The sequence below is a fragment of the Hyperolius riggenbachi genome, chromosome 6, assembly GCF_040937935.1.
Source record: "Hyperolius riggenbachi isolate aHypRig1 chromosome 6, aHypRig1.pri, whole genome shotgun sequence".
In the NCBI taxonomy this organism is placed as follows: Eukaryota; Metazoa; Chordata; class Amphibia; order Anura; family Hyperoliidae; genus Hyperolius; species Hyperolius riggenbachi.
The window spans coordinates 272877803-272904033 of NC_090651.1; the positions used below are offsets into that span (position 1 = coordinate 272877803).

The 26231-nt window shown below is 43.3% G+C and overlaps 2 protein-coding genes across 2 annotated transcripts in view; one reads left to right on the forward strand and one right to left on the reverse strand.

The window, feature by feature from the left end:
* Positions 1-4486: 4486 nt before the first annotated feature.
* The window catches only part of TMPRSS4 (transmembrane serine protease 4), a 75161-nt gene continuing 53416 nt past the window's right edge, over positions 4487-26231 (reverse strand). Inside the window, exons 8-13 of the mRNA XM_068240874.1 lie at positions 20173-20335; positions 17521-17687; positions 15408-15506; positions 11056-11192; positions 9501-9656; positions 4487-5505 (exon numbers count right to left, since the gene is read on the reverse strand). Coding sequence (XP_068096975.1) covers positions 5494-5505; positions 9501-9656; positions 11056-11192; positions 15408-15506; positions 17521-17687; positions 20173-20335 — 734 coding nt within the window. The 3' untranslated portion in view covers positions 4487-5493. The remainder of the gene's footprint in view (positions 5506-9500; positions 9657-11055; positions 11193-15407; positions 15507-17520; positions 17688-20172; positions 20336-26231) is intronic.
* Positions 17671-26231, forward strand: part of SMIM35 (small integral membrane protein 35) — a 129336-nt gene continuing 120775 nt past the window's right edge. Inside the window, exon 1 of the mRNA XM_068240878.1 lies at positions 17671-17713. The gene's annotated coding sequence lies outside the window, so the exon portion shown is untranslated. The remainder of the gene's footprint in view (positions 17714-26231) is intronic.

Consider the following 26231-nt stretch of genomic DNA (forward strand, 5'->3'; position numbering starts at 1 on the left):
TTCTGTAATTTATGTGTCCTGAAGCAAGTAAGAGTGAACAGCAAGAGCCGCTTCAGAGTGCAGATCCAAAGACCAGAGGCGTATCTTTAGGGGTGCACATAGGGCACCTGCTATGGGCGCCCCCTTGTCACTCACCTGGGGGGGCGCATCCCCAGTAAGCAGTTTAATAAATCACCCCTCCGGTCAATTCAGGCACGCACCTCCTTCCCATGTTGCTGGCGCACCGCCAGCGCTGTTATCTATGCCGCCCGCCCGCCTGCCTGCAGAGGTAGAGAAGAGGGAGAGGGACTGTGTGTGACTTGCGTTTACCTGCGGTCCTACCGCTGCAGTGCCCAGCATTTTTGATCGCCATAGTAACTTTGGTGACAACAGGCACTGCCTCACATCCGCGATCCCCCCTCCTGATTGGCCACCTCTGTGCCGCTGGGGATGATGGGGGTGGGAGAGGAAACAGTTCGTGGATGGAGTTGCAAGAGGTCAGATGACATGCACGCTGACTGTAAGCAGCTAGGCTGGTCGGGCTGCGGGCAGCAGAGATCACATCTTGCTGCTGGCTGGAAGCAGTGAAATAATAAAACAAGGTATTTAATAAGTTATAAGTAAGTTACCAGAAGGTAACCAGAGCCGATTCAGCATGCTCAGAGATTGCTTGTCACTGAGCGATAGACAGCACTCTGCTCACCCATTAACATTACCCCATATAACTGGTGCCATGTCCCAATCTCCACGCTCCTCTCCTCTCACTACAATCTTCACCCAGCTGACTTGAGCCGTCTATTTATTTAGCAGACAGAACGCGACAATAAGAACACGCCAGCATGAGTGAGACAAGTAAGTTACTGTAATTAACTTTCTGCAGTGCAGGGGGTGGTTAATCCTGGCTGCTGGGAGACACGAATTACACATGAAAGGGAAACTTCTGATATGCAGGTATCCTCCAGACCAGCTGTGACCTGGGGTCAGCTCTCTTCCTTTCACTTCTTTTTTCTAGGCTTTCTTAACCCTTAAAGGTAATATCCAGTCTCTCTCAGTCTCCATTTTATGTGGATTTGTTGTGACACACAGCCTTCTAGGTGCTGGGATAAGCCCCAGGTAAGTTAAGGGCTATCATTGTTTTTATATAGCCTGGATATTACCTTTAAGTGATTGTTACCTATAAAACTTTACTTACCTGGGGCTTCTTTCAGCGCCTAGAAACCTGTGTGTCACAACAGCACAACAGATCCACAGAAAATGGAGACTGTATATTACAATACACAGTGAGTCAGTGAGTTTTTTTTTTCAAATTTAAAAGTGTGAATTAAAAGGAACCTAAATTTAAAAAAGAAAAAGTTTCACTTAGCTGGGGCTTCTACCAGCCCCCTGTATCAGCCCTGTGCCTGCTTTGTCACAGATTAAATCTTTCAGCCCCCCCCTGCTTAGTTTCATTCTTATTGACTGGCCAGTCGATGGCCACTGCACCTGTGCAGCCTTGGCCATGCGGGTCCTCAATCACACTCCCATGGCCAGGAGCGTCCCAGCACATGTGCAGTATGAGATTTTCACAGTGGCCATCCACATGGCTGAGTCAGCAAGAAAGTGGTAGTGAGGGAGCAGAGACTCGATCCCTGACAGTGCACGTGCGAGACAGCTGCACTGGGCTGGTAGAAGCTCCAGGTAACAAACTTTTTTTTGATTCAATTCAGGTTCTCTTTAATTCACACATTTGAATATGAAAAAAAAACAACAACAAGGGGGATTGGGGTGGGGGGGGGGGGGGGGGGGGTTGGAGGGGGGGGCGCAATTTCAGTACTTGCCATAGGCGCTATCTTCCCTAGATACGCCTCTGCCAAAGACATACTCTTGTTTGTGAGAGGGTTACTGTAAATGTCCCTTGTTCATGCTTGTTTCCCTTTTGCTATGTGTAAAAATGTTCATTTCTGTATTTAAAGGGATACTGTAGGGGGGTCGGGGGAAAATGAGCTGAACTTACCCGGGGCTTCTAACGGTCCCCCGCAGACATCCTGTGTTGGCGCAGTCACTCCATAATGCTCCGGCCCCGCCTCCGGTTCACTTCTGGAATTTCTGACTTTAAAGTCAGAAAACCACTGCTCTTGCGTTGCCGTGTCCTCGCTCCCGCTGATGTCACCAGGAGCGTACTGCACAGGCCCAGACCATACTGGGCTTGTGCTATACACTCCTGGGGCCATCAGCGGGAGTGAGGACACGGCAACGCAGGCGCAGTGGTTTTCTGACTTTAAAGTCAGAAATTCCAGAAGTGAACCGGAGGCGGGGCCGAAGCATTGGGGAGTGGCTGCGCCGGCACAGGATGTCTGTGGGGGACCATTAGAAGCCCCGGGTAAGTTCAGCTCATTTTCCCCGACCCCCCTACAGTATCCCTTTAAGTTGTACTGTATTTGGTAGTTGTCTGCTGGTGGAGATTTGCTTCCATCTAGTGGCAATAAGTACATACAACACAGAGAACAGAGAAACTTTTCGGCTGGGTGCACACTTGGCAGTGCGGGAAATGTAGCGTTTTGATGCATATTCGTTTTTAGTGTGTTTTACATGTGTTTTCTGTGTGTTTGCTTTTGTTTTTCCTGCACATGGCTTTTTCTTGTGTTTTGTGTGCGTTTTAATGCATTTGCGGTTCGCCTATACAAAACGCATATGCGATTCATATGCGCTTTTTTATGCATTTTATGCAAATCACTAGGAATTCAACAGGAAGCGGAAATACATGATCAAACTTGTTTTTTTAAGAAAAACGCATACAAAACGCAATACCTCTGTGTCACCATTGAATTTCATTATGTGCGTTTTTGATGCGTTTTTGAAAAATATGCAATAAAACCAGCGTTTTTTAAAAACGCACATTGCAGAACACAAGTACATGTGTTTTTTCATGTGGCCCATTGACTTGCATTATGTGCATTTTCCGCAACGCTAGCGTTACTGACTAGTGTGTTCTCTGCCTAAAGGGAACCTAAACTGAGAAGGATATGGATTTTTCCTGTTTCCTGACTCTTCTGCTGATCCTGTGTCTCTAATACTTTTAGCCACAGCCCCTGAACAGGCATGCAGGTCATGTGCTCTGACGTCAGACTGTATTAGCTGCATGGTAATTGGCTTCGGATCGCCATCCTCTCATAGGCTGATGCCTATGAGAGGCGGAGAACAGGACGGATTGCCGTCCGGTTCAATCAAATAGGCGGACGGGAGGGAGGAAGGAGAGGGAGGGGGACGGATGGAGAGAAAGCCTCTATGAGGCAGAAGAAAAAAAAAAGTGACAGCAGCGATCGGACACCTTCGGCAGCATGTCCCCTTAGGGACAAAAATAGGAGGTGAGTCCGATCGCCATGCTTCTTAACAGGGTTATACAGGAGGCTGCAAAGCCTGCACAGCCTAGTGCTGCAAAAATGAGCCTGGTCTTCAGGGGGGTTTAACACTGCGGTCGTCAAGTGGCTAAACAAAAAAAACATTTCTTTGTTACAGCTGATACAGATCCTAAAATAAATCTGCACTGTTTCTTCCTCCTGATTCATGGAAGCAGATATAATGTTAACATCCGGTGCTTTCATATTCGCTTATCTGCCGTGGCAGTCATGTGAAACAGGAGAGATCAAATTACAACTTGTGATTAGACACAAATGAGGGGGAATTAGACAGGCTAAACTCTCTAAATACATACAGGATGTGTTTCTCTCTGTTTTCCTTCTGTCCTGTGCAAGAGTTCAGGTCCACTTGCAGTATATTTTCATTTTTGGTAAGAGGGAAAAAGGCATTCTTATCAAACCATCTTTGCATATTTAAGAATTGTAAAAAGCTGCATTGCTCCCTCATACCTGTATTTACTCAGCTTTTTTTCCATGAACTCCTTTTTAATCTTCTCTGTATGGTTCACACTGAAAAAGCTACCTGGATCCAGGCAGATCGATGGACATCCTCCAACAACTTGGTTGAAGGGGTGCTAAGGTATGGTGAAAAATCTCAGTCCAGAAGTAGACAGGAGGCTGCAGTGCATTATACTGCCCCCGAGGAAGTTTGGTGTTTTATCTACGGGCTGCACTGGAGTTATTAAATAGGTATAAGGCCCTAGAGACCAGAACTAAGCAGCTGAGTCAACCAGATACCAGAATAAGGTAACCACGTGCCTCGAGATACAAAAATTAAGTAACCATGTTTCCCCACATACAGTGTACCTGGTGTCTAGTGGTCCCCCTCCCTCTCTTATACAGCATTTCCTGGTATCTCGTGGTCTCCCCTCCCTCTCCCATCGAGTTTTCTCTAGTGCATCCTTCTCCCATAGCGTGTTTAGATATATTGACTGATTCAGGTTTTTGAAAGATTTACTTTTAAAGTCAGAAGATCTAATTGTGGTGTGTGTGTATTAGGTGGCCACACTGCGCATTCACGGCTGTGTCCACAGCCGCGGCCCTGCATATGTGCACTTTAGCGCGGGGCGGCACCTGCAGTTTTGTCATTGACACTTCATTAATAACACATATTAACTAATTATAGCCTTTAATCTGATTTCCACATATTGTATACAAAAATGTATCTCATATACATTATTTACATGAGCTGACAAAAGGATCCACATTTAAAGCCACTGTTCAATCACAAAGACTGGACATATACAAGGTGTATGAATTAGAAACATGTTGAAAAACAAAAATACACATGAAAAAAAATGCACAGAACACGTTAGGTGACATTCAGATGAGCTGTCATTTGTGATTTGCACATACTCAGTCATCTAGACATCATTCAGGAAGTCCACACACGACACAGTTTATGTATGACTCATTCAGAACAGGACCTGCAACAAACCACCTCTGGAGTAGGTCACAAGATGTTTTCCGAAGATCCTCTAAGGGCACATTCACTCATGTGCGTTGCCACCGGGGTATGTTGGATTCCATTGTAAGAGCACAAGCGGAGATGTGCACTGCCAGACACAGTGGAGGTCAGGACCGAGTGACAAATGACTGGTGGTGTGTTACTGGAACACAACAATTTTGAAATCTGTTACGATGTGCCAGGACTGAGCTCAGAAGTAATGTTTCGTCGTCGTCTCACATAGTACATATTGGCACACAGCTAGTATTGTATCTTCCCTGAGATCCTGCTGACCAATACAGCACATTTTTCACAGCTCAACGTATCAGGGCTTGCTAATGCGGCTACTGGGAACAGGTTTTCAATACATGATCTGTCCACCACGAAAGCATTGCCAAACTCATTTCTGTTTGGCGTTTAGCATTTTTGGTCTTTACAGGATAAAATCATTTTTTAGTGCACAGTGGGGTCATCACCAGTAAACGTGTCCATGTCTTATCAACAAGTAAAACTTTTTAAAGACGTCACACTCTGGGCCTGCAGAGCATAAGATTGTGATCCAGCACCCTATCACAGTAGCTATTGACTGTGATACTTCATCTTCATGCTTTGCCACCTTCATTAGAGGAAGGTTGAGGTAATAAATAAGGTTGATGGTGTCCATTGCTGTCATTAGGAGTCCGCCTGAAATAAAAGAGAGATGTACATATGAAAATACTGGAAGCATTCAGTAAACAGACTCCTACAAACAATGATTATATCTGCTGAAAGCCTTTTACACACTACATGACTGTTGCCAAAGACAATCGGTTATTATTTTCGGTGACGTTGTAGCAAGTAGTTGTACAGACACATTACTCTGCTGTCTTTTGAACAGTCTCTTCTGTTCTACGGAGCGAGAAAGAGGGCAGGAGATACCCCACTGCAAAAACTACAACAGTGGTTGCCGCAGGCTAATCAGCATGGATGAGCACTGAAGGGGAAGCCAGTAGCGTTGGGGGACACCTGTGTACCCATACTAGATTTTCACCCAGAGTGGTCATCATCATTCATCATCACTGCTAATTAAGAACCTAGTGTCTATGTACATTTACTCGGTAGCTGACAGCAACAGTATGGGCAATGTATGGAGTGATGATTGTAATCCTCTAATTACGATTACAGACTACCCAGCAAGCTCATGGTGAACCAGAACTCATTGGAGTGTGTAAGGGGCCACAATGGCCCCAAAAAAACCCTTACTAAAATGCTATGGAAAACAAAAGTTTACCTTCACAAAACAGAAAGTATTTGCGATAATTCAGGTTGGAGTGAGCTCTGAGATGTCTCCCAGCGCACCACTGCTGAATATGCAAATCACCCATTGTTGTCCCTGTAAGCTAGCCACGCCTCCAGATCCACTGGAATGCAATGATGTGTGAGCTTGCTAATATTACAGAGCCACACTAAAACACCATGCATACAGACTGTGTAGGATTGGTTGATCCTCATCAGTGCCTGGCATGGACTAATGTGGCTCTATGAAGTAGGACTTGCAACACCCAGAGTTACAGATCGCCCAGCAAGCTCATGGTGAACCAGAACTCATTGCAGTGTGTAAGGTGCTAACTTCACGTAAAATTTTGCAATTACAGCCACGCGTAATTACGTTAATGCATTGGGCCTTATTTTCAGGGGAGATCTTATTTTTCCAAGAACAACAATGGACATTCTTGGACAACAAAAAAAGAAATGAACATTCTTGGGCAAAAAAATACATAAATCAATATTTGTTGATATATAGTCATGTCATCACATGCTGGATCGTCCTCATAATTCACCAAACTCTGATTTCCATCATGAATTTCAAGAGACTCTGCCCTGGGCTACAATCGGACCACAGCGGACCATTGGATCGGATCCAGGGACGGATCAAGATCAAGTTGCGCCTGGGGCAAGGTCAGGTTTTGGCGCCTAAAGGTCAGGTTTTGGCGCCTAAACTGCCATTCATTTTGCCGCCTTTTTAAGAATTCAACAAACTGCGCCTGGGGCAAGATACCCGCTTGCTCCCCCCCTAGATCCGTCCCTGATCGGATCCCATCCTGTCCGCTCCAGCTAGCCTGCACATGGTCCAATGGCAAATGGGAACCGAACCTACAGTAAGGCTGTCTTCCCACTTGACAGCATAACAGACATTTTATGTCTGTTTTACTGCATAGCAAAACTGATCGTGAAGGGTTCTTATTTTAGACTAGGTGACCTAAACCCATTTTAAAACAGGCTCTAGGTCTCTTCAAAACGCCGCATTCGCGCGCACCTGTCCGCCTGGCTCCCTAGCCCCGTCCTCCTGTCCCAACGGCTGTCCGTGCTGCGTACATGCGCAGCAGCAAAAAAACATGGGCACAGGGACAGGATGAAGCAGGAACAGTTAGGGTTTTACTATATAGGATAAAGCAGCCATTCATACATTTCACACTGCAATGGATCTGTTGCGGTAAGCAGGACTTATTTCTGTACAGTCTGTGATAATCCTGGGCAGGCAGATGCATTCACCATATAGCCTATAGGGGTTAACGCATCCAGGGGCATATCTGGGTAATATAGAGCCTATGGCAAACACTGAAATTGCGCCCACCCCCCTTGGCTATATTGCTCTTCTAATTCCCTCTCTGTACTCTATTCTACCATTAAGCCAAAAATTAAGTAACCATGTTCTGCACATAACAGAATTAATCGGATTTGAGGTCTGAGTGACGAGGGAGCCTGGGGGCAGGCATGGCGGCACAACACAGGAGCAGGCATGGTGCCCATGTTGATGTGGCGCCCATGGCATGAGCCATTCCTGTACCCCTCTAGATACGCCTCTGAATGCATCTGCCCTGGGCTCCAGACGGACAACAGTGGACCATCGGAGAGGACACTACGCGGTCTGCTCATGCTGGCTGCACGTGATCCAGCGCAAGTGGGAACCGAGACTTTGGCTTGGTTCACACATAAATCTGTAGACTTCTGTTCCAGTCCTGACCTGTCAATTTTGTATCATTTTTTAGTTTTACCTGACAGGATTGGAACTGTACAACTTTTATGTGTGAACACAGCCATAGAAAACTGACACAAAACTGACAGAACTGGACTGGAACTTTTTGTACACGTTTTATGTGAACTAAGCCATAGAAAACTCATATAAAACTGGTACAAAACTGACAGAACTGGACTGGAACTTTTTGTACACGTTTTATGTGAACTAAGCCATAGCAAACTCATATAAAATTAATACAAAACTGACTGGACAGGACAGGACTGGAACAAAAACATAAAAATTATTGTGTGAACCAAGCCATAAAAAACTCATACAAAACGATGAGATTTCTTGTACTGCACGTATGCAGTGATTTAAGACATGCGTGGCCAGGGCTACGCAGGTTCAGTGGCCAGGGCTACGCAGGTTCAGTGGCCCGGGCTACGCAGGTGCAGTGGCCCGCCAACTGTCCAGTCACCAGAACCGAAACTGACCCACTGCGGGGAAACAGAAAATTGTTTTGTCCCAGCGCAGGATATCTGCAGGGGGCCACTAGGAGCCCCAGGTAAGCTAAACACTTTTTTTAGCAGCAGTGAGGCTTTGTTCACATGTAAAATCGCTGACAGCAGTAATTTTCGATTATTATCCACTACACGCTACGATTTTGCGCAAAGTGCTTTTGTAAGCGTTTTTGCAAAGCGATTCCGTTTTTTCACTTCCTGACATCGGTCGGGAACTGAACTCTTTGACCCAGAAAGGAATACATACAATGTATTTATTCTTAAAAATGTGAACGCAATCGCTGGATAAATAAAAAAAAATTTGATTTGTGAGCGTTTTGCATTTTTCCTATACCTTCCATTGTAGCAAAATAGCCCCAAAAATGGTACATGCAGCGTTTTGCTGAGCGGAAAGCGGAGGCAACGCCCTAATATGAACTATCTCATAAGGAATCATTGCACAAGCGATTTCAGGGCGTTATTTTTTAATCGCCAATGCTCAAAATAAGCGCAAAACGCCCTAGGTGTGAACAAGCACTTGAAGAGAACCAGAGATGTAGAAATACTTTTTTTATACATACCTGGGGCTTCCTCCAGCCCCATAAGCCTGGATCGCTCCCACGCCGCCGTCCTCCGCTGCCTCTATCCGCCGGCACCGGTTCCCGTACTCCCGGCCAGTCGAGGCAAGTGCACTGCATCACTGCCGGCGGACTCGGCCAATTGTCCGCATCACAGGGACTCCCTCCATATACGTACGCATGCGCCTCCAAACTGCGCAGGCGCATGTGTACGGATATGGAGGGAGCCCCTGTGATGTGGAAAATTGGCCGCATCCGCCGAAAGTGACGGGACCCGGTGCCGACGGATAGAGGCAGCGGAGGACGGTGGCGTGGGAGCGATCCAGGCTTATGGGGCTGGAGGAAGCCCCAGGTATGTATAGTAGCTTTTCCTATTTTTTAGTTTGCTCCGTCTCTGGTTCCCTTTAAGGTTCTCTTTAAAATTGTTGAGGAAGAACACAACTGCAAGCTTTTCATAATAATAAATGGGCACATGCTATAATAATGTGTAGAAACACCCCTCTAAACCACTATACAGAATGTCAGCCATATATGTTTCACATAAACCCATGACATGTGGTTACTGTGGTGCACAGTAGGAGTACAACAAAAGATTGAAAATACCTTCATTGCTCCATAAATCCATGACACGTATGAGGAGACTTTAGTGTACACCCCAGGCTTGCCAGCTCTTCCACAGCCATCTCCCCAACTCACAATTCCTACTTGTTGCCAGTGGGAGTTAGTGCCCAGTGACACCATGGGGCCACCACTGTCACCCTGAAAGTCAATAAAAGAAAAACACATCAGAAAATGTTCTCTAACAAACTTAAAGAGGAACTCCAGTGAAAATAATGTAATAAAAAAGTGCTTCATTTTTACAATAATTATGTATAAATGATTTAGTCGATGTTTGCCCATTGTAAAATCTTTCCTCTCACTGATTTACATTTTTACTACTGGCTGGTGATGTCAGTGGAAGGAGATGCTGCTTGCTTTTTTTTGGCAGTTGGAAACAGCTGTAAACAGCTATTATTTCCCGCAATGCAACAAGGCTCCCACAGTGTGATGTCAGAATCATGGTCCTGTCATAACACTGTGGGAGGAGTATCACCACAATATCAACCATACAGATCCCCTGATGATCCGTTTGTGAAAAGGAAAAGATTTCTCATGGGAAAGGGGGTATTAGCTACTGATTGGGATGAAGTTCAATTCTTGGTTATGGTTTCTCCTTAAAGGAACCAGAGACGAAGCACCCTCATGTATTTTACCTTATAAATCAGTGGGAACATGACAGTAAACACCTAATCTGCTCTTTGTTTCATTGTTCTCTGTTTAATCTGACTGTTATCACCTCTGATAAGAATCCCCGACTGAGCATTCAGTCTGGCTTTGCTACAGAATGATTATAGCTGAGTCTGTCTTCTCTGGTGTCTTTTCAAGCCCAAGCCTGCCCCCTTGTGGCTCTGCTATTATGACTCAGCTATAATCATTCCCGGCAAAGCCAGACTGAATGCTCAGTCGGGGATTCTTATCACAGCTGATAACAGACACTTTTAGCAGTGAGGATGAAACTGAGAGCAGGGTAGGTGTTTAGGTGTTTAAAAATGCATGGGGCGAGGGGTGGATTCTTTGCTGTATCGACTGTATATATCTACATAGTATAGTATATACCGTAGTTAAATGTCACTTCACATTGTACCTATTTTAATATATTTAATTTAAGAGGATGTGGAAGTTAAATAAAGAGTTTATAAGACAATCACTGTAGTATTTGTTTACAATTGGCAAATATCTATGTGTTTAACCTGATCCGGACCGACGCACTTGAAATCTACGTCCCACATGTGGCTGCGCGGATTTGACAGGACGTAGATTTCAAAACTCGGCGCCATGCAGTTCCGCCGCTCCTGCCGATTGTGCCGCTGTCTCCCCGCCGCAGATCACTCGCCCTGCCATCTCTATGACGGCAGAGCTGTGTGAGCCGGTCAGGAGCCGATTTCATTGGCTCTTGACCCTGTCATTACTGTAAGCCAATCCCATTTTACCATGCCTGCAGTCTCTGGTCCTTGGGGGCAGAGACTGATGGTACGGAAGTAGTTAACCACATTGTTAACAATGATATTAAAAGTAACTTTTAAGAAGAGATCGGACCATATACTCTTAAGTAACATACCTGGCACGTGTCTGCTCCACCAGATAGTCGGCCAGCGCACATCATGGTGTCCGTGATTTGCCCGAAGTACTCCGGATTGCATATATCATTGGAGATCAAGTTGATGTTCACCTCTTGAAGTGTGGGAGCTAAGTTAGCTGTAAACAGGCAGTATGTCAAAACTAGTACATACAAGGTAGAATAACAATAGCTGAAAATAAGACATTGCAAAAAATAACTGAAGTATTAAATAGGGATCATGAAGAATCAGGTGAGCATCCATCTGAAAATGGCGCCTGTGAATAATGGCGCACGGTGTTGCCGCTAATCCGTTTGCTGCTTATCGCTATTTAACGTTAAAGCCTTATTGTTATTTAGCGTTAAAGCCTTATTGTTATTTAGCGTTAACACACAGAACCCTCTCTATACCTATCCCTAACCCCTAAACCCCCCGGTGGTGCCTAACCCTAACCACCCCCCTGGTGGTTCCTAACCCTAAGACCCCCCTGGTGGTTCCTAACCCTAAGACCCCCCTGGTGGTGCCTAACTCTAAGACCCCCCTGATGGTGCCTAACTCTAAGACCCCCCTGATGGTGCCTAACCCTAACCCTGACAGTGTTACATTAAATCCATTCATCGTTTTGCAGTTAAATAACGTCTGCAGTTTGGCTTATGTAGGGCGCTATTGATAAATAACGTTACTGTGTGCCACTATTGATAAATAACGTTAGTGTGTGCCACTATTGATAAATAACGTTACTGTGTGTCGTTTTCCTTCTTTTTTTCCCTGTGCGCCATTATTATGCAGTACTAACGATAAATAGCGATAAGCGTATCTTTTTAATGCGGCGCCATTTCTATGCATAGGCGCTGTGCGCCATTATTCACTGATCCCCCTTCCTGTGGCACATTTCTAAATTAAGCAAATATCTTTGTGTGATTGGGATATGAATACTCTTTTTTCTATATGTTAGTACTTATACACCAACACAATGGTTGCAAATCAATACAACAGTATACTATTTCCACTCCTAGGCCAACTTTCTTGCTGCTCCCATTCCATGTATGGTAAGGTAACCCTCCTCCCACTGTACGTGCCGCCCCCTCTTCTTCAGTATGTAACACATACTGAAGAAAGAGCCCTGTCCTTGGCAGCTTACAATCTAAATGAACATATACCAGCATTGGAGAATGGATGTCTCAAACCATACATCAGCTATGAATGTATTTGTACTGTATGCGTATAGCTGGATGTCCTCCTGATTGTACAATGTGTTGAACTATGCGTGTATCTATTCTCCCCACTATTTGTATAGAACTGTGTAAAGCACTTTGGAAGATTTTTGCACTATATTAATAAAAAATAACTGTTGAGACACAACAATTTAGAACATATCTGTATGGCCTAGAGATTACATTTCTAATTCATCTTTGTCACAATGATATTAATGTAACAAACAATGGGAGCATTTTATTAATATTTGTATATATAACTTTAAGTATGATAAAAGAGCTATTACATGAATATACAGCATTCCATCAGGGTTACATAGTTACATAGTTACATAGTTATTTTGGTTGAAAAAAAGACATACGTCCATCGAGTTCAACCAGTATAAAGTACAACACCAGCCTGCTCCCTCACATATCCCTGTTGATCCAGAGGAAGGCGAAAAAACCCTTACAAGGCATGGTCCAATTAGCCCCTAAAGGGAAAAATTCCTTCCCGACTCCAGATGGCAATCAGATAAAATCCCTGGATCAACATCATTAGGCATTACCTAGTAATTGTAGCCATGGATGTCTTTCAACGCAAGGAAAGCATCTAAGCCCCCTTTAAATGCAGGTATAGAGTTTGCCATAACGACTTCCTGTGGCAATGCATTCCACATCTTAATCACTCTTACTGTAAAGAACCCTTTCCTAAATAAATGGCTAAAACATTTTTCCTCCATGCGCAGATCATGTCCTCTAGTCCTTTGAGAAGGCCTAGGGACAAAAAGCTCATCCGCCAAGGTATTATATTGCCCTCTGATGTATTTATACATGTTAATTAGATCCCCTCTAAGGCGTCTTTTCTCTAGACTAAATAAACCCAGTTTATCTAACCTTTCTCGATAAGTGAGACCTTCCATCCCACGCATCAATTTTGTTGCTCGTCTCTGCACCTGCTCTAAAACTGCAATATCTTTTTTGTAATGTGGTGCCCAGAACTGAATTCCATATTCCAGATGTGGCCTTACTAGAGAGTTAAACAGGGGCAATATTATGCTAGCATCTCGAGTTTTTATTTCCCTTTTAATGCATCCCAAAATTTTGTTAGCTTTAGCTGCAGCTGCTTGGCATTGAGTACGATTATTTAACTTGTTGTCAATGAGTACTCCTAAGTCCTTCTCCAAGTTTGATGTCCCCAACTGTATCCCATTTATTTTGTATGGTGCTAGACCATTAGTACGTCCAAAATGCATGACCTTACATTTGTCAACATTGAATTTCATCTGCCATGTATGTGCCCATATAGCCATCCTATCCAGATCCTGTTGCAATATGACACTATCTTCCTGAGAGTTAATGATTCTGCACAATTTTGTATCATCTGCAAAAATAGCAACATTGCTCACTACTGCATCTACTAGGTCATTAATAAATAAATTGAAGAGCACTGGACCCAGAACAGACCCCTGTGGGACCCCACTGCTAACAGTCTCCCATTTTGAGTATGATCCATTGACCACAACTCTTTGTTTTCTGTCCATTAGCCAGTTCCCTATCCATGAACACAGACTCTTCCCCAGTCCTTGCATCCTCAACTTTTGCACCAGACTTTTGTGGGGAACAGTGTCGAAGGCCTTTGCAAAGTCCAAGTATATCACATCTACAGCATTCCCAATATCCATATTAGCATTCACTACCTCATAAAAGCTGAGCATGTTAGTCAAACAGGACCTGTCTTTAGTAAACCCATGTTGATGCAGAGAAATAAGATTATTTTCTACTATGAAGTCATGTATAGTATCTCTTAGTAACCCCTCAAATAGTTTGCATACAACTGATGTTAAGCTTACAGGTCTATAATTTCCTGGATCAGATTTTTTGGCCTTCTTAAATAATGGGAAAACGTGGGCTGTACGCCAATCCACTGGGACTCTGCCAGTTGCAAGAGAGTCACAAAAGATAAGATAAAGGGGTTTATCTATAACTGAACTTAATTCCCTTAGGACCCGAGGATGCATGCCATCTGGGCCAGGTGCCTTGTCTATTTTTAATTTATTTAGTCTTGCCTTCACTTCTTCCTGCGTTAAGTATTTAATATTACAGTTAGAAGATTGAGACTCTTCCGCCTCTGTAGTTTGCAACAGTGCTGTTTCTTTTGTGAAGACAGAAGCAAAGAAAGCATTTAATAACTCTGCCTTACCTTGGTCATCCACCATTGAGTTCCCATCCTCATCCTTTAGGAGTCCTATACAGTCAACCTTTCTTTTTTTAGAGTTAATGTACTTGTAAAACTTTTTTGGGTTAGATTTGATATCCTTAGCGATTTGTTTTTCAGCTTCAATCTTTGCCTGCCTAATTTCTTTTTTACAATTTTTATTGTAAATACTACAACCCCAGGAGGCACAAACTCCAAATGATAAAGGGTCCAAAGCTTTTTATTTCAGAAATACTGGATGGAAATCATTTTCTTATAAGACATTTAAAGAGAAAGTCCAACCAAGAATTGAACTTCATCCCAATCCGTAGCTGATACCCCCTTTTACATGAGAAATCTATTCCTTTTCACAAACAGACCATTAGGGGGCACTGTATGACTGATATTGTGGTGAAACCCCTCTCACAAGAAACTCTGAGGACCATGGTACTCCTGGCAGTTTCCTGTCTTTGAACCTTATTGCATTGTGGGAAATAGCTGTTTACAGCTGTTTCCAACTGCCAAAAAAGCATGCAGCAGCTACATCACCTGCCAACAGTAAAAATGTCACCATGTAATACATTTCAGAATGTAAATCAGGGATTTATAAGATTTTACAATGGGCAAACACTGACTAAATCATTTATACATAATTATTGTAAAAATGAAACACTTTTTTTTAATTACATTATTTTCACTGGAGTTCCTTTTTAACTTTTCACAATCTGTGTCTGTGTCCTCTGGGTATCCCAGTTTTTCACACCCCAAAATATAGAGGTAAGTTGTTAATTGTCTTCCCCCAAATTAGCCTTAGAGCGTGATGGGGACATTAGAATGTTAGCTCTACTAAAGGACAGTGAGTTGTGGGATTTGTTCAGTGTCCCCTGTGAAGAACTGTGCAATATGTCATAAGTGTATATGGTAAATACCAGAAATAAATAATTACATCCACATCTGCACTTACCACCACCTTCCACAGTGTGGCCCCATCCTGTCACTACTAAAGGGGCATTGTTTGCCAGGCTGTTATCAAACCCAGGAAGACATACAGGCAACACCGTAGCTAAAATATAAATCATTAATAATTATTAATAAAATAGGTAGAAATCATAAGAGACAACAGCCTGATAAAGAACAACAAAGAAGTGCAAACACATGAAGTGCTGAAGATGGAACTACACACTAACCAGGGGTCACTTTTACTGTAAGCAATACGATTGACAGCATATGCAATCATCGATTGAAGTCCCATTGTGAAGCCCTGTTCCAGGATTTTATTGAAATTCAACCCTTCTCACCTCCCTACCAATTTTCAAATGCACCCTCAAGCCTGAATGTCCCTCCATACTCATCTATGAGGTTCTCAACTTCACAGAACTCCTTATCTGCGTAATCCCTCCCCCTTTACCGGAACATCCACTTAATCCTTCAATACCACAACCCTCCACCCTGTCTAACCTCTATAAACATGCCCTGATGCTGAGGTGGTTAGTAGCAGAAACAATCATACCTGCCCCCCAACTGAAAGTAAAGGTGATCCCGGGGGGGGGGGGTTGGGGGGGATGCAGAGATGCAAGGGGGCTCCCAACTACTAACCTTCCCTTTTCTCCGATACAGGGGACTACACTTCAGATCAGGTGTTTTGGGTGTGAAGTTCTTGATGGCTATACTTGTGTTATTATCTTTTTGAGATGGGCCTCAAGACCATAAAGGGCACCAAGGGAAGGCACGGGAAGGGGTGTGAAAATCGGGGGGGGGGGGGGGCGTCAAAGTTTGGCTGGGGCACCCCTTGAATTGTAGTTACACCATTGACACCATGCCCCCTTCTAGGAGTGATTGTGGAAGGATCCCTTCCAGAAGCTTATGGAGCCCCTGCAGGAAGCTCCACCCACTCCGATACCATTGCTGGAGCTTCAAAGGGGTCATGGGAATAATGGGTGAGGGGCCCTTTTTACTTCTAGCTGAGCTGCAAGGTAAAAGTGGGAGGGTGAGAGAGAAAGCAAAGGAAAAACTTGTAGATAAGCTTTAAGTATATTTATGCTAACTTAAAAAAGGTAGATTGATGGGAACTGCTCTCAACAATAATCTTTCATCAGTATTGGGTCCAGTATATTTCAAATGACCAGTTAATGTTATCCCTTTAAAGGACACCTGAACCTAAAGGGATATGAAGGTGGCTTATTTACTCCTTTTTAAACAATACCAGTTGCCTGGCTGTCCTGCTGATCTTTGGCTGGATCACACACCTAAAACAAGCATGTGGTTAATCCAGTCAGACTTCAGTCAAAAACATTTTATCTGCAAGCTTGTTCAAGATCTAAAGGCCCGTACACACGCCGGACTGGAGGCAACGACGGGTCCGTCGTCACCTCCCGCTGGGTGGGCGTTCCAACGACAGTCCGGCGTGTGTACGCACTGTTGGCGGACTGATACGGCTGTTTATGAGCGATCCGCCAGGCGGATCACTCAGAAACAGCCGTATCAGTCCGCCGACAGTGCGTACACACGCCGGACTGTCGTTGGAACACCCACCCAGCGGGAGGTGACGACGGACCCGTCGTTGCCTCCAGTCCGATGTGTGTACGGGCCTTAAGGCTAAACATATTAGAGGCAGAGGATCAAAGGGACGGCCAGGCAACAGGTATTGTTTAAAAGAGAAATAAATATGTTAGCCTCCTTATCCCTCTTAGTTCAGGTGTCTTTAACCTTATCTTGACCAAGTTTCCTATCTAATAATCATGGATGAGGACATTTCGTAAAAACAAAGGTTCACAGTATGTTATACAATATAAACAAGTTTAACAGTCAGCCCTTCATGATGCATCTAGGATGCACCATGGAGAAAAAGGTTATTTTTAATGTTCATATGGATAATAGATGGACTTGGAACTGTGTGCTTTTAGATTGAAGAAGTAGAGCAGAGATTTTATACTACTGAAAGCATGTTACTGAATATATTTTGTTAAACATTGTTAATTTGTGATGTAAGTGTGTAAATAACTTCTTATAAAGGAGTATAGTAAATGTAATTTACAAACAATAAATCTTTCTGTAAAAATAATGTGGTATATTATTACCTGAGAAGCCAAGATCACTTTTGAGCCTCATTATACCAATATCATATGGTTTCTGATCTAGAACATACTTTGAGTGAACGTAGATTTTGTCCACCTTTGCGGAAAATAGATATGTAAGAGTTTCGTGTCCAGCCTCAACACGCCATTTATCCACCTGACGTTCTCCCCTAGAGGAAACACATACGCAAGAAATGTAAGTCATCATAGTGTTCACAGTACATCAATGTTCATGGAACGGCAATGTGGACCCCAACCCTCAATTAAAAGTCTTTATTCCATGTAAAGTTGCTAAAGAAATTCTCTGCACTGTGTTCTGTGTTTGTTTCGAAAGTTTAAAGGTTCCAATTAGCTCTTATCAGCAGCTGTAATTCTGAGGGCTCTCTGTCTGTACAAGACAAACTTAGGCTTAAAGGACATCCGAAGTGAAATGTGACATGATGAGATAGACATGTGTACGTACAGTGCCATGCACACAAAAAACTAGGCTGTGTTCCTTTTTTACTTTCTCTGCCTGAAAGAATTAAAAACCAGGTATGCAAGTGACAGTTTCTGTCCGGGTCGGGACTGGGTCAGACCATACCTTAACCCTCAGTGAAAAGGAATTGCAGCTATAAAACACTCTTCCTGACCGTAAATGGTTTCTGAGAGCATGAAAACGCTAAAAAGGGTCAACAGTTCATAGATTTTAGCTCTGGCGTACTTGAATGAATGCATCATTGAGAAGAGGTCATGAAACAGTAAAAACTTAAAAAGTAGATTTAAATATAAAATAAAACTGTGGGATAGCCAGAAGTCATTTTTAGGAGAAGGAGTATAGATACAATTGTTTATCTCATTAGTTTATTTTCACCTCGGCTGTCCTTTAACCCTTTCAGTGCTCCCAGGAAAGTGATATCATGTTAAATCTTCAGGCTTTTTAGAATTTCCATAAATTGTAATGAATAATATTTTTCCCTAAAGATTGTCATGCTGTGGCTGATTTTCAGAAAGGAATTTCTGAGTTTAAATCATCTTTAAATAGGTAAAGTAATATGGATCACTTTTCACTTAAAGCAAATCTAAAGCAACAAAAAAGGTATGTTATATTGTGAATTGTTTGTGTAGTACGGATAATGAATAGAATATTAGTACAGGTAGGCCCCGACATACGAACGCCCGACTTACGAACGACCCGCCGATACGAACGGCATGGATTCTGTGTTTCCATGGGAACAAGCCAAAAAAAAACATTTTCAAATTGGACTTGTAGTTTTTGAGAGAAACGATTTAAAAATATTCTAGGAAAAAATGTCTTTTAAACTTGTATAAGCAGGTACAAAGGGCAGAGGTGACACAGAGGGGGACACTGGAGGCACAGGGGGGCACAGAGGAGGTACAGGGGACAGAGATGGCACAATGTTCCGACTTAATAACAGATTTAGGTTAAGAACAAACTTACAGTCCCTATCTTGTTTGTTAACCGGGGACTACCTATAGTAAAGAATAGAGTCTCATTTTTTTTTTCAGTTATATAGCTTATTTTTTTTTTTATAATATTGCATCATGCTGTCGCAATTGCAGTTTTAGAACCACACTCCAGGGGCAATAGCCATAGTAGCTATAGTAGCTGCTATGGGGCCTTGGAGCAAAGGGGGCCCAGGTGGCACTAGATGTATTCACCATTAACTTTCTTATGTTTCTCCACCCTCTGACTTTGTATCAGTGCTCATGGACTACAGTATGTGCTGTGTTGATTGCATGAGAATATAAATTGCACAAGTAACTCATATCCATGGGGGCAGGTGGCATTGCTTAAGATTGCCTAATCTGAGGGCCCCATGAAAGTATTGCTATGGGGCCCCATGATCTCTAGCTATGCCACTGCCACACTCTGTCTTTTAAGCTATAAAACAAAGCAGAAATGATGACCCTTTGAACTTTCCTGCAGTAAAACCTTATCTCAAGCTGACTCTCACTGTTTCTTGGCTGTTTAAGTGGTTCAGATAACAGGACTGGATTCGACCCAGTGAGTCAAATAGCTCTTTTGCATAGATAACAACTGAAGATTTTTTTTACCTCTTCCTGTAGTGGAAAGCAATATGACACTCTTTTCTTTGCTACTAACTTGCTATTTCTTAGCTGTACTACACATACCATTCATTATCTAATAAGTTTATTTTCACTTCAGGTTTGCTTGAAATGTTCCCCGATTATTAAGGACTTGCTGGTAAACTTGAGCAAGCATTTTAAAGAAATAAACATTACAATTTTTCGGATAGTTTATAAGTAGTGCAAAAAAAAAAAACATTTCCTGGCTAGTATGTATTTAATGCTAAATCCCACATGAGGCAATGGACTACTTCAAACCTGTCAGATTTGTAGAACCTAAGTGACAGCAACAAAGGAAAAAGTAATCTACAGCGCATTTTATTTCAAAAGAAATGTTCATCTTATTTGTATGCGTGAACCTGTATTTTACATTTATTTTAAACAGAGTCCTAGAATAGTATTTTTTATTGGAAAAGAAAGCTGCCCACACTTTTATAAATACAACATATATGTTACTAGCAATGTTTCCACTGGAATGAATGTTTTCAAGATGGGATACACATTCACAGACATGTAGTGAAGAATAATGCAGGTAATTATAAACAGTAATATGAACAGGCTTACTTTTGGAAACAGTGCGCAGCAGTCATGATGTATCTTGAAGTAAGAACGCTGCCTCCGCAGGTATGTGTCCCTGAGTACTGGAGGCTGACCTGCCATGGTGTGCTCTCTATGGAGGAATCATGGCCACCAACAATCCGTTCCTTTTTATGATTGGTTCCACATGCTGTTGACACCAATGGAATGCATTATAATAACAGTGGGTTTTTTTTACTATTGGATATACTTAAAATATGTCACAGACAGCATATTATAGAAATCTCACTGTCACAAGTGCACAAAGGCAGTTGTATCAGCAGTTGTATTATGTGTATATGCACATTGTGTTTACAAATATTATATAGCTAGCTGGTGGCGCACACTAGACTGCGCGGGGTAGGAGTGCGCACGCCATGTTTCTGGACGTCATGCGCCACCTTGACACATGCCATGCCAATGCATGCGAACTATACCGGTGCATACGTGAGTGCTAACCTGCCACATGCCATTCAATCAGTGCCACGCCCAACCACAGCAAGGCAGTGCAGTAGGGGGCGTGTACAGGGCATATGGACACAATTACATACAGCAGATGGCTTAAAAAATTTTTTATGACAGATATATGATGATAAAAGTATTTCCCATGCTGCAGGGGGGAAGCATTTGTAAATACAAACGTTCAAAGTCCATAAAGAGCTATAAAATACTTATAATGGTCATAAAATAGTTGTAACAGTCATATATGGAAAGTCGTGAAGACAAGCCAGGCACGCATTTCATGAGGCAGAGCTTACTTCCTGAAAGGCAAACAGCAAGGGCAATATATATCACAATAGTTGTTGATCTACTCCTGTGTAGCACAGAAAGAAGTCACTCAAAATTCCAGAAGGCGCAGCTGGTGAGTTAAATCATAGGGGCAAGCAAAAAAGTCACATGGGGGTCTTATAAATGGAATTATTCCATCAGTTGAATGGTGAGAGAAGAAGTAGCATATCCTGGATGTAGCATGCTGTTGTGACATATTGTGTCCTCCCTTGTGTCCCCTGAGGAAGTGGGAACTGTCGTGCAATATATGTATTGAGCTTCTATTGTGAAGGCCAGGGCCGGATTTACCATAAGACACTGTAGGCACATGCCTACAGGAGCCTAATGATAAAAAGGCGGCTTACTTCCTGCGTGCATCTCCCTCCTTCCCTATACAGAGTCCCGAGCAGAGTGTAAATGAGCAGTTATTCTGACTAGATCTCCCTTTGTTTGGGGGCACCTCTAGCTACTTAATACTGAGGATAGCTCTGGCTACCTAATACTAAGGGGAACCTGTAGCTACCTATGACGGGTAAGGGAAGTAAGGGAACAGTGACAGCTGGGCCAGCCAGCGCACTTGCAGCGCAGTTTGGCAGGGGTTTGTAAGTTCACAGAGGGAGAAGTCTAAGGTGCTAGGATATCTGTGCCTATAGGCTTCCGTGATGTAAATCTGGGCCTGGTGAAGGCTTTTCATATTATGACCATGCTGCAGATCATTATGCATTTTGCATGTTTGCATTTAACCATTCTTTCTGCACTGCGTAAGTCTTTGTCATATACTATGTAATATTGTTGAATACATTGGGCTCGATTCACAAAGCGGTGATAACCCAGTTAAAGACTTTAGGCGTGATAACCATTTTATCATGCCTAAACTCAGTTTAGGCATGATAAGTTTAGGTGTGATAAGTTTAGGCATGCTAAGTTTAGATAAGTTTAGATCGCGCGCAAAGTCCCGCACGCAAAGCAGCGCCATTAAACTCTATGCGAAGTGCACCAGACTTTGCTAGTGCAAAACTTTTGGGGCTCGATTCACAAAGCGGTGCTAACCCAGTTAGAGACTTTAGGCATGATAACCATTGCACCACACTGGTGAAAAGCCAGTTTAGGCGTGATGGGCTTGATTCACAAAGCGGTGATAACCCAGTTATCACGCCTAAAAGACTTTAGGCGTGATGACCTTTTCACCACTGAGTTATCACCGCTTTTTCCTGCTCTTCGCGCGAAGTTACCGCGCGCGCAAAGTCCCATAGGGTTTAATGGGAGCTTCGCGCGAAGCGTCGGGTGCTGCGCGCGCACTTACGCGCGTACGCGCGTACGCGCGGTAACTTCGCGCGAGTTTCTTCTTATCATGCCTAAAGTGAGTTTAGGCGTGATAAGGGCCTTTTCACCAGCGTGCAAACACTTTGCACCGCTTGGTGAATCAAGCCCGATAAGTTTAGGCATGATAATTTTAGGCATGATAGGTTTAGGCATGCTAAGTTTAGATATGTTTAGATCGCGCACAAAGTCCCGCACGCAAAGCAGCGCCATTAAACTGTATGCGAAATGCACCAGACTTTGCTAGCGCAAAACTTTTGATCAGCTGTGCACTGCGGTGCTAACCCAGTTGGTGCTTAAACTTATCATGCCTAAACTTATCACACCTAAACTTATCATGCCTTAACTTATCACACTTAAACTTATCACACCTAAACTTATCATGCCTAAACTAAGTTTAGGCGTGATAAAGGGCTTTTCACCAGCGTGCTAACTGTTAGCACCGCTTTGTGAATCAGGCCCTTGATCAGCTGTGCACTGCGGTGCTAACCCAGTTGGTGCTTAAACTTATCATGCCTAAAAACTTATCACACCTAAACTTATCATGCCTAAACTTATCACACCTAAAATTATTACACCTAAACTTATCATGCCTAAACAGAGTTTAGGCGTGATAAAAGGCTTTTCACTAGCGTGCTAACTGTTAGCACCGCTTTGTGAATCAGGCCCTATGTGTACATACACAGCAGAGCAGTTTCACTGATTTCCAACCTCCCACTGAGCTGCCAAGTATACTTTGTAGGGGCAACATCAGAGAAAAAATGACAGATAGAGACAAGAGCTCACAACGCGTACATTTAAAATGGCCGCAGGCAAATTTAGATAGCTCACCCTGCTTGCGCTGACACTTGGGGCCATGTTAAATACTGTTTCCCCTCCGAGTTGCCGCAACTCAGGTGGGCCATGTAACTTTTTCTAATTTGAGCTCCAGCAATCGTTGGCACCCAAATTAGTCACTGAGCACCACTGTAGCCATAATTCTCATTACGGCCTATGGTGGCATCCATACAATCAGCACAGCGATGCGACTAAATTAGCTGATTCGCTCACAACTGGGTCGGACAGGACCATGTAAAATGATTCTTCTGACCAGGCCTAAATCTATTAGTCTGCATAACATAGCCATGTGGTCACTCAGTCTCTGTAACATTGTTATATGGTTATTGAGTCTGTGTAACATGATTCTTTGCTCCCTCAGCCTCTATAACATTGCCCTGAGGTTACACAAGCTCTTTAGCATTTTTCTGTGTGCTTCGTAGTCTCTGTAACATCAGAATCATTTTTATTTGCCAAGTACGACAGGATTGTGCCCAGAATCGGTTTTGGCACATACAAGACTTAAAGTAGGAGCAAGACAATACTAATAGCAGCAAAATACTCATAATAGCAAAGTGCAGCAGATAAGTGGTACATCAAAACCAGAAAAACAGGCGTACATGCAAAAAGGGCGTCAGAAAAAAGGGCGCGGGGTGTAAACGATAAGCGGTAATAGCGTTTATAAAAATATTGTGTTGTATTTCGTTTACAAATAATGTTTTACAAATTAAAAAACATTGAATAATGTGTATGAAATCGCAAATTGTGAAAACGATAATCTTCCCTGTTTTAAAAGTAAAACTTATAATTACGATTGTTAAAAAAAACGATAACATATGTTTAATCGTTATAATTGTATATCATTGTGAATAAACTTCATTTATCGTTTCTTCATATAATAAAATCAGAAAATATTGTTTATAACGATGAAAAAACAAATATAAGTGTGTTCATAATAAATGTTGTAAAACATTAGTAAAATATTACTTTTTATTTTCACTACAACTAAACCTAACCCTACTGACACACAGAACCCTCCCTGTACCTATCCCTAACCTTAGACCCCCCTGGTGGTGCCTAACCCTAAGACCCCTTTGGTGCTGCTTAACCCTAAATCTCCCCTGGTGGTGCCTAACCCTAAAACCCCCTGGTGGTGCCTAACCCTAAATCTCCCTTGGTGGTGCCTAACCCTAAGACCTCCCTGGTGGTGTCTAACCTTAAATCTCCCCTGGTGGTGCCTAACCCTAAGACCCCCCTGGTGGTGCCTAACCCTAAATCTCCCCTGGCGGTGCCTAACCCTAAGACCTCCCTGGTGGTGCCTACTGCCTAACCCTAAATCTCCCTTGGTGGTGCCTAACCCTAAGACCCCCCTAATGGTGCCTAACCCTAAGACCCCCCTGGTGGTGCCTAACCCTAAGACCTCCCTGATGGTGCCTAACCCTAAATCTCCCTTGGTGGTGCCTAACCCTAAGATATCCTAATGGTGCCTAACCCTAAGACCCCCCTGGTGGTGCCTAACCTTAACCCCCCCCCCCCCTTAGTGATGGCTGTATTTTGTGAATAATAATATTTTACAAACAGTAATGGATAACATTTTAAATAATGTTTTAGTTAAATACAATAAATATGTTTAGTATTTTTGTAAACATTATCCGTCACTGGCGCATTTTGTAAACTTAAATCCTCACAAGCGCCGTTAGAAAACATTAAAAATCCCTGGGCGCCGTTTGAAAACTTTAATAGTCTCCGGCGCCCTTTTCTCCTGTTCAGAGCCCTTCAAACGATATTTATTATGGGAGTGAATGGAGGCGCCCTTTTTGTCCACTTGCCTCATGCGCCCAAATTTCCTGCTTCCGAAAAACAGTGCATCAAGAACAGGAAATGTCAGGAAACAACAAGCAGAAGCAGCCTAACGGGGAACACGGTCCTTTGCTTACTGAAACTCTGTAACTTAAACCTCATTTAACTCAGGCTCTACAGCATACATGTTAAACTCTGGCCCGTGGGTCAAATCTGGCCCTCGGAGCCATCAGATTTGACCCTCTGTGTTTTCCTCACTTTGCATTATGTTTGGCCCACTTTAGACCACCAGAGAACCTATATTGGAGGTGATGTAAGGGGGCTATTAGACACCAGGGAATTGTATATAGGAGGAAGGTGGCCACTAGACATTGAGGTTGGCCCGCGACTTGGTTCCAGAGCTCAATTTCGGCCCACTTTGTTCTTTAGTTTGACACCCCTGTTCAACAGTAATGCTCTCCATTATTCTGTCTCTGTATAGAGTGACCAGATTTTTGAAGGCTCAACCTGGGACGGGGGGAATTGTGGGGGGGGGGGGAGGCGAAAAACAGGGGATGCGGCCGCGGCGAAGAATGTGGTGTCTGCAGCGCGCGTGAAAAATGGGCGTGGCCATGACATTCTATGGGCGGAGCTAACGTAATGATGCAACAGCGAGGCAAAAGAAAGCAGTGTTTACGCCGTGATGTGGTCAAACGTGGATTCACATCATAGGTGTGCAGAAACTGTGTGATGCTATTTAATAGTATGCCATAACCCCATAGCAGCAAACACAGCCAACTATGACCATTAAATAATAAATGCAGCAACAGTTACCCCAGACACCACAAAATAAACGCAATGGGCAACATTTCAGCACAAAATAAACGCATTGTGGGCAACATTTCAGCACAAAATAAACGCATTGCGGGCAACATGTCAGCATAAAATAAACGCAATGGGGGCAAACATGTCAGTACAAAATAAACGCAATGGGGGCAAACATGTCAGTACAAAATAAACGCACTGCGGGCAACATGTTAATACAAAATGAACGCACGGCGGGCAAGCATGTCAGTACAAGATAAACGCACTGCGGGCAAACATGTCAGTACAAGATAAACGCACTGCGGGCAAACATGTCAGTACAAGATAAACGCACTGCGGGCAAACATGTCAGTACAAGATAAACGCACTGCGGGCAAACATGTCAGTACAAGATAAACGCACTGCGGGCAAACATGTCAGTACAAGATAAACGCACTGCGGGCAAACATGTCAGTACAAGATAAACGCAATGCGGGCAAACATGTCAGTACAAAATGAACACAATTTGGGCAAATATGTCAGTACAAAATGTGGGCAAA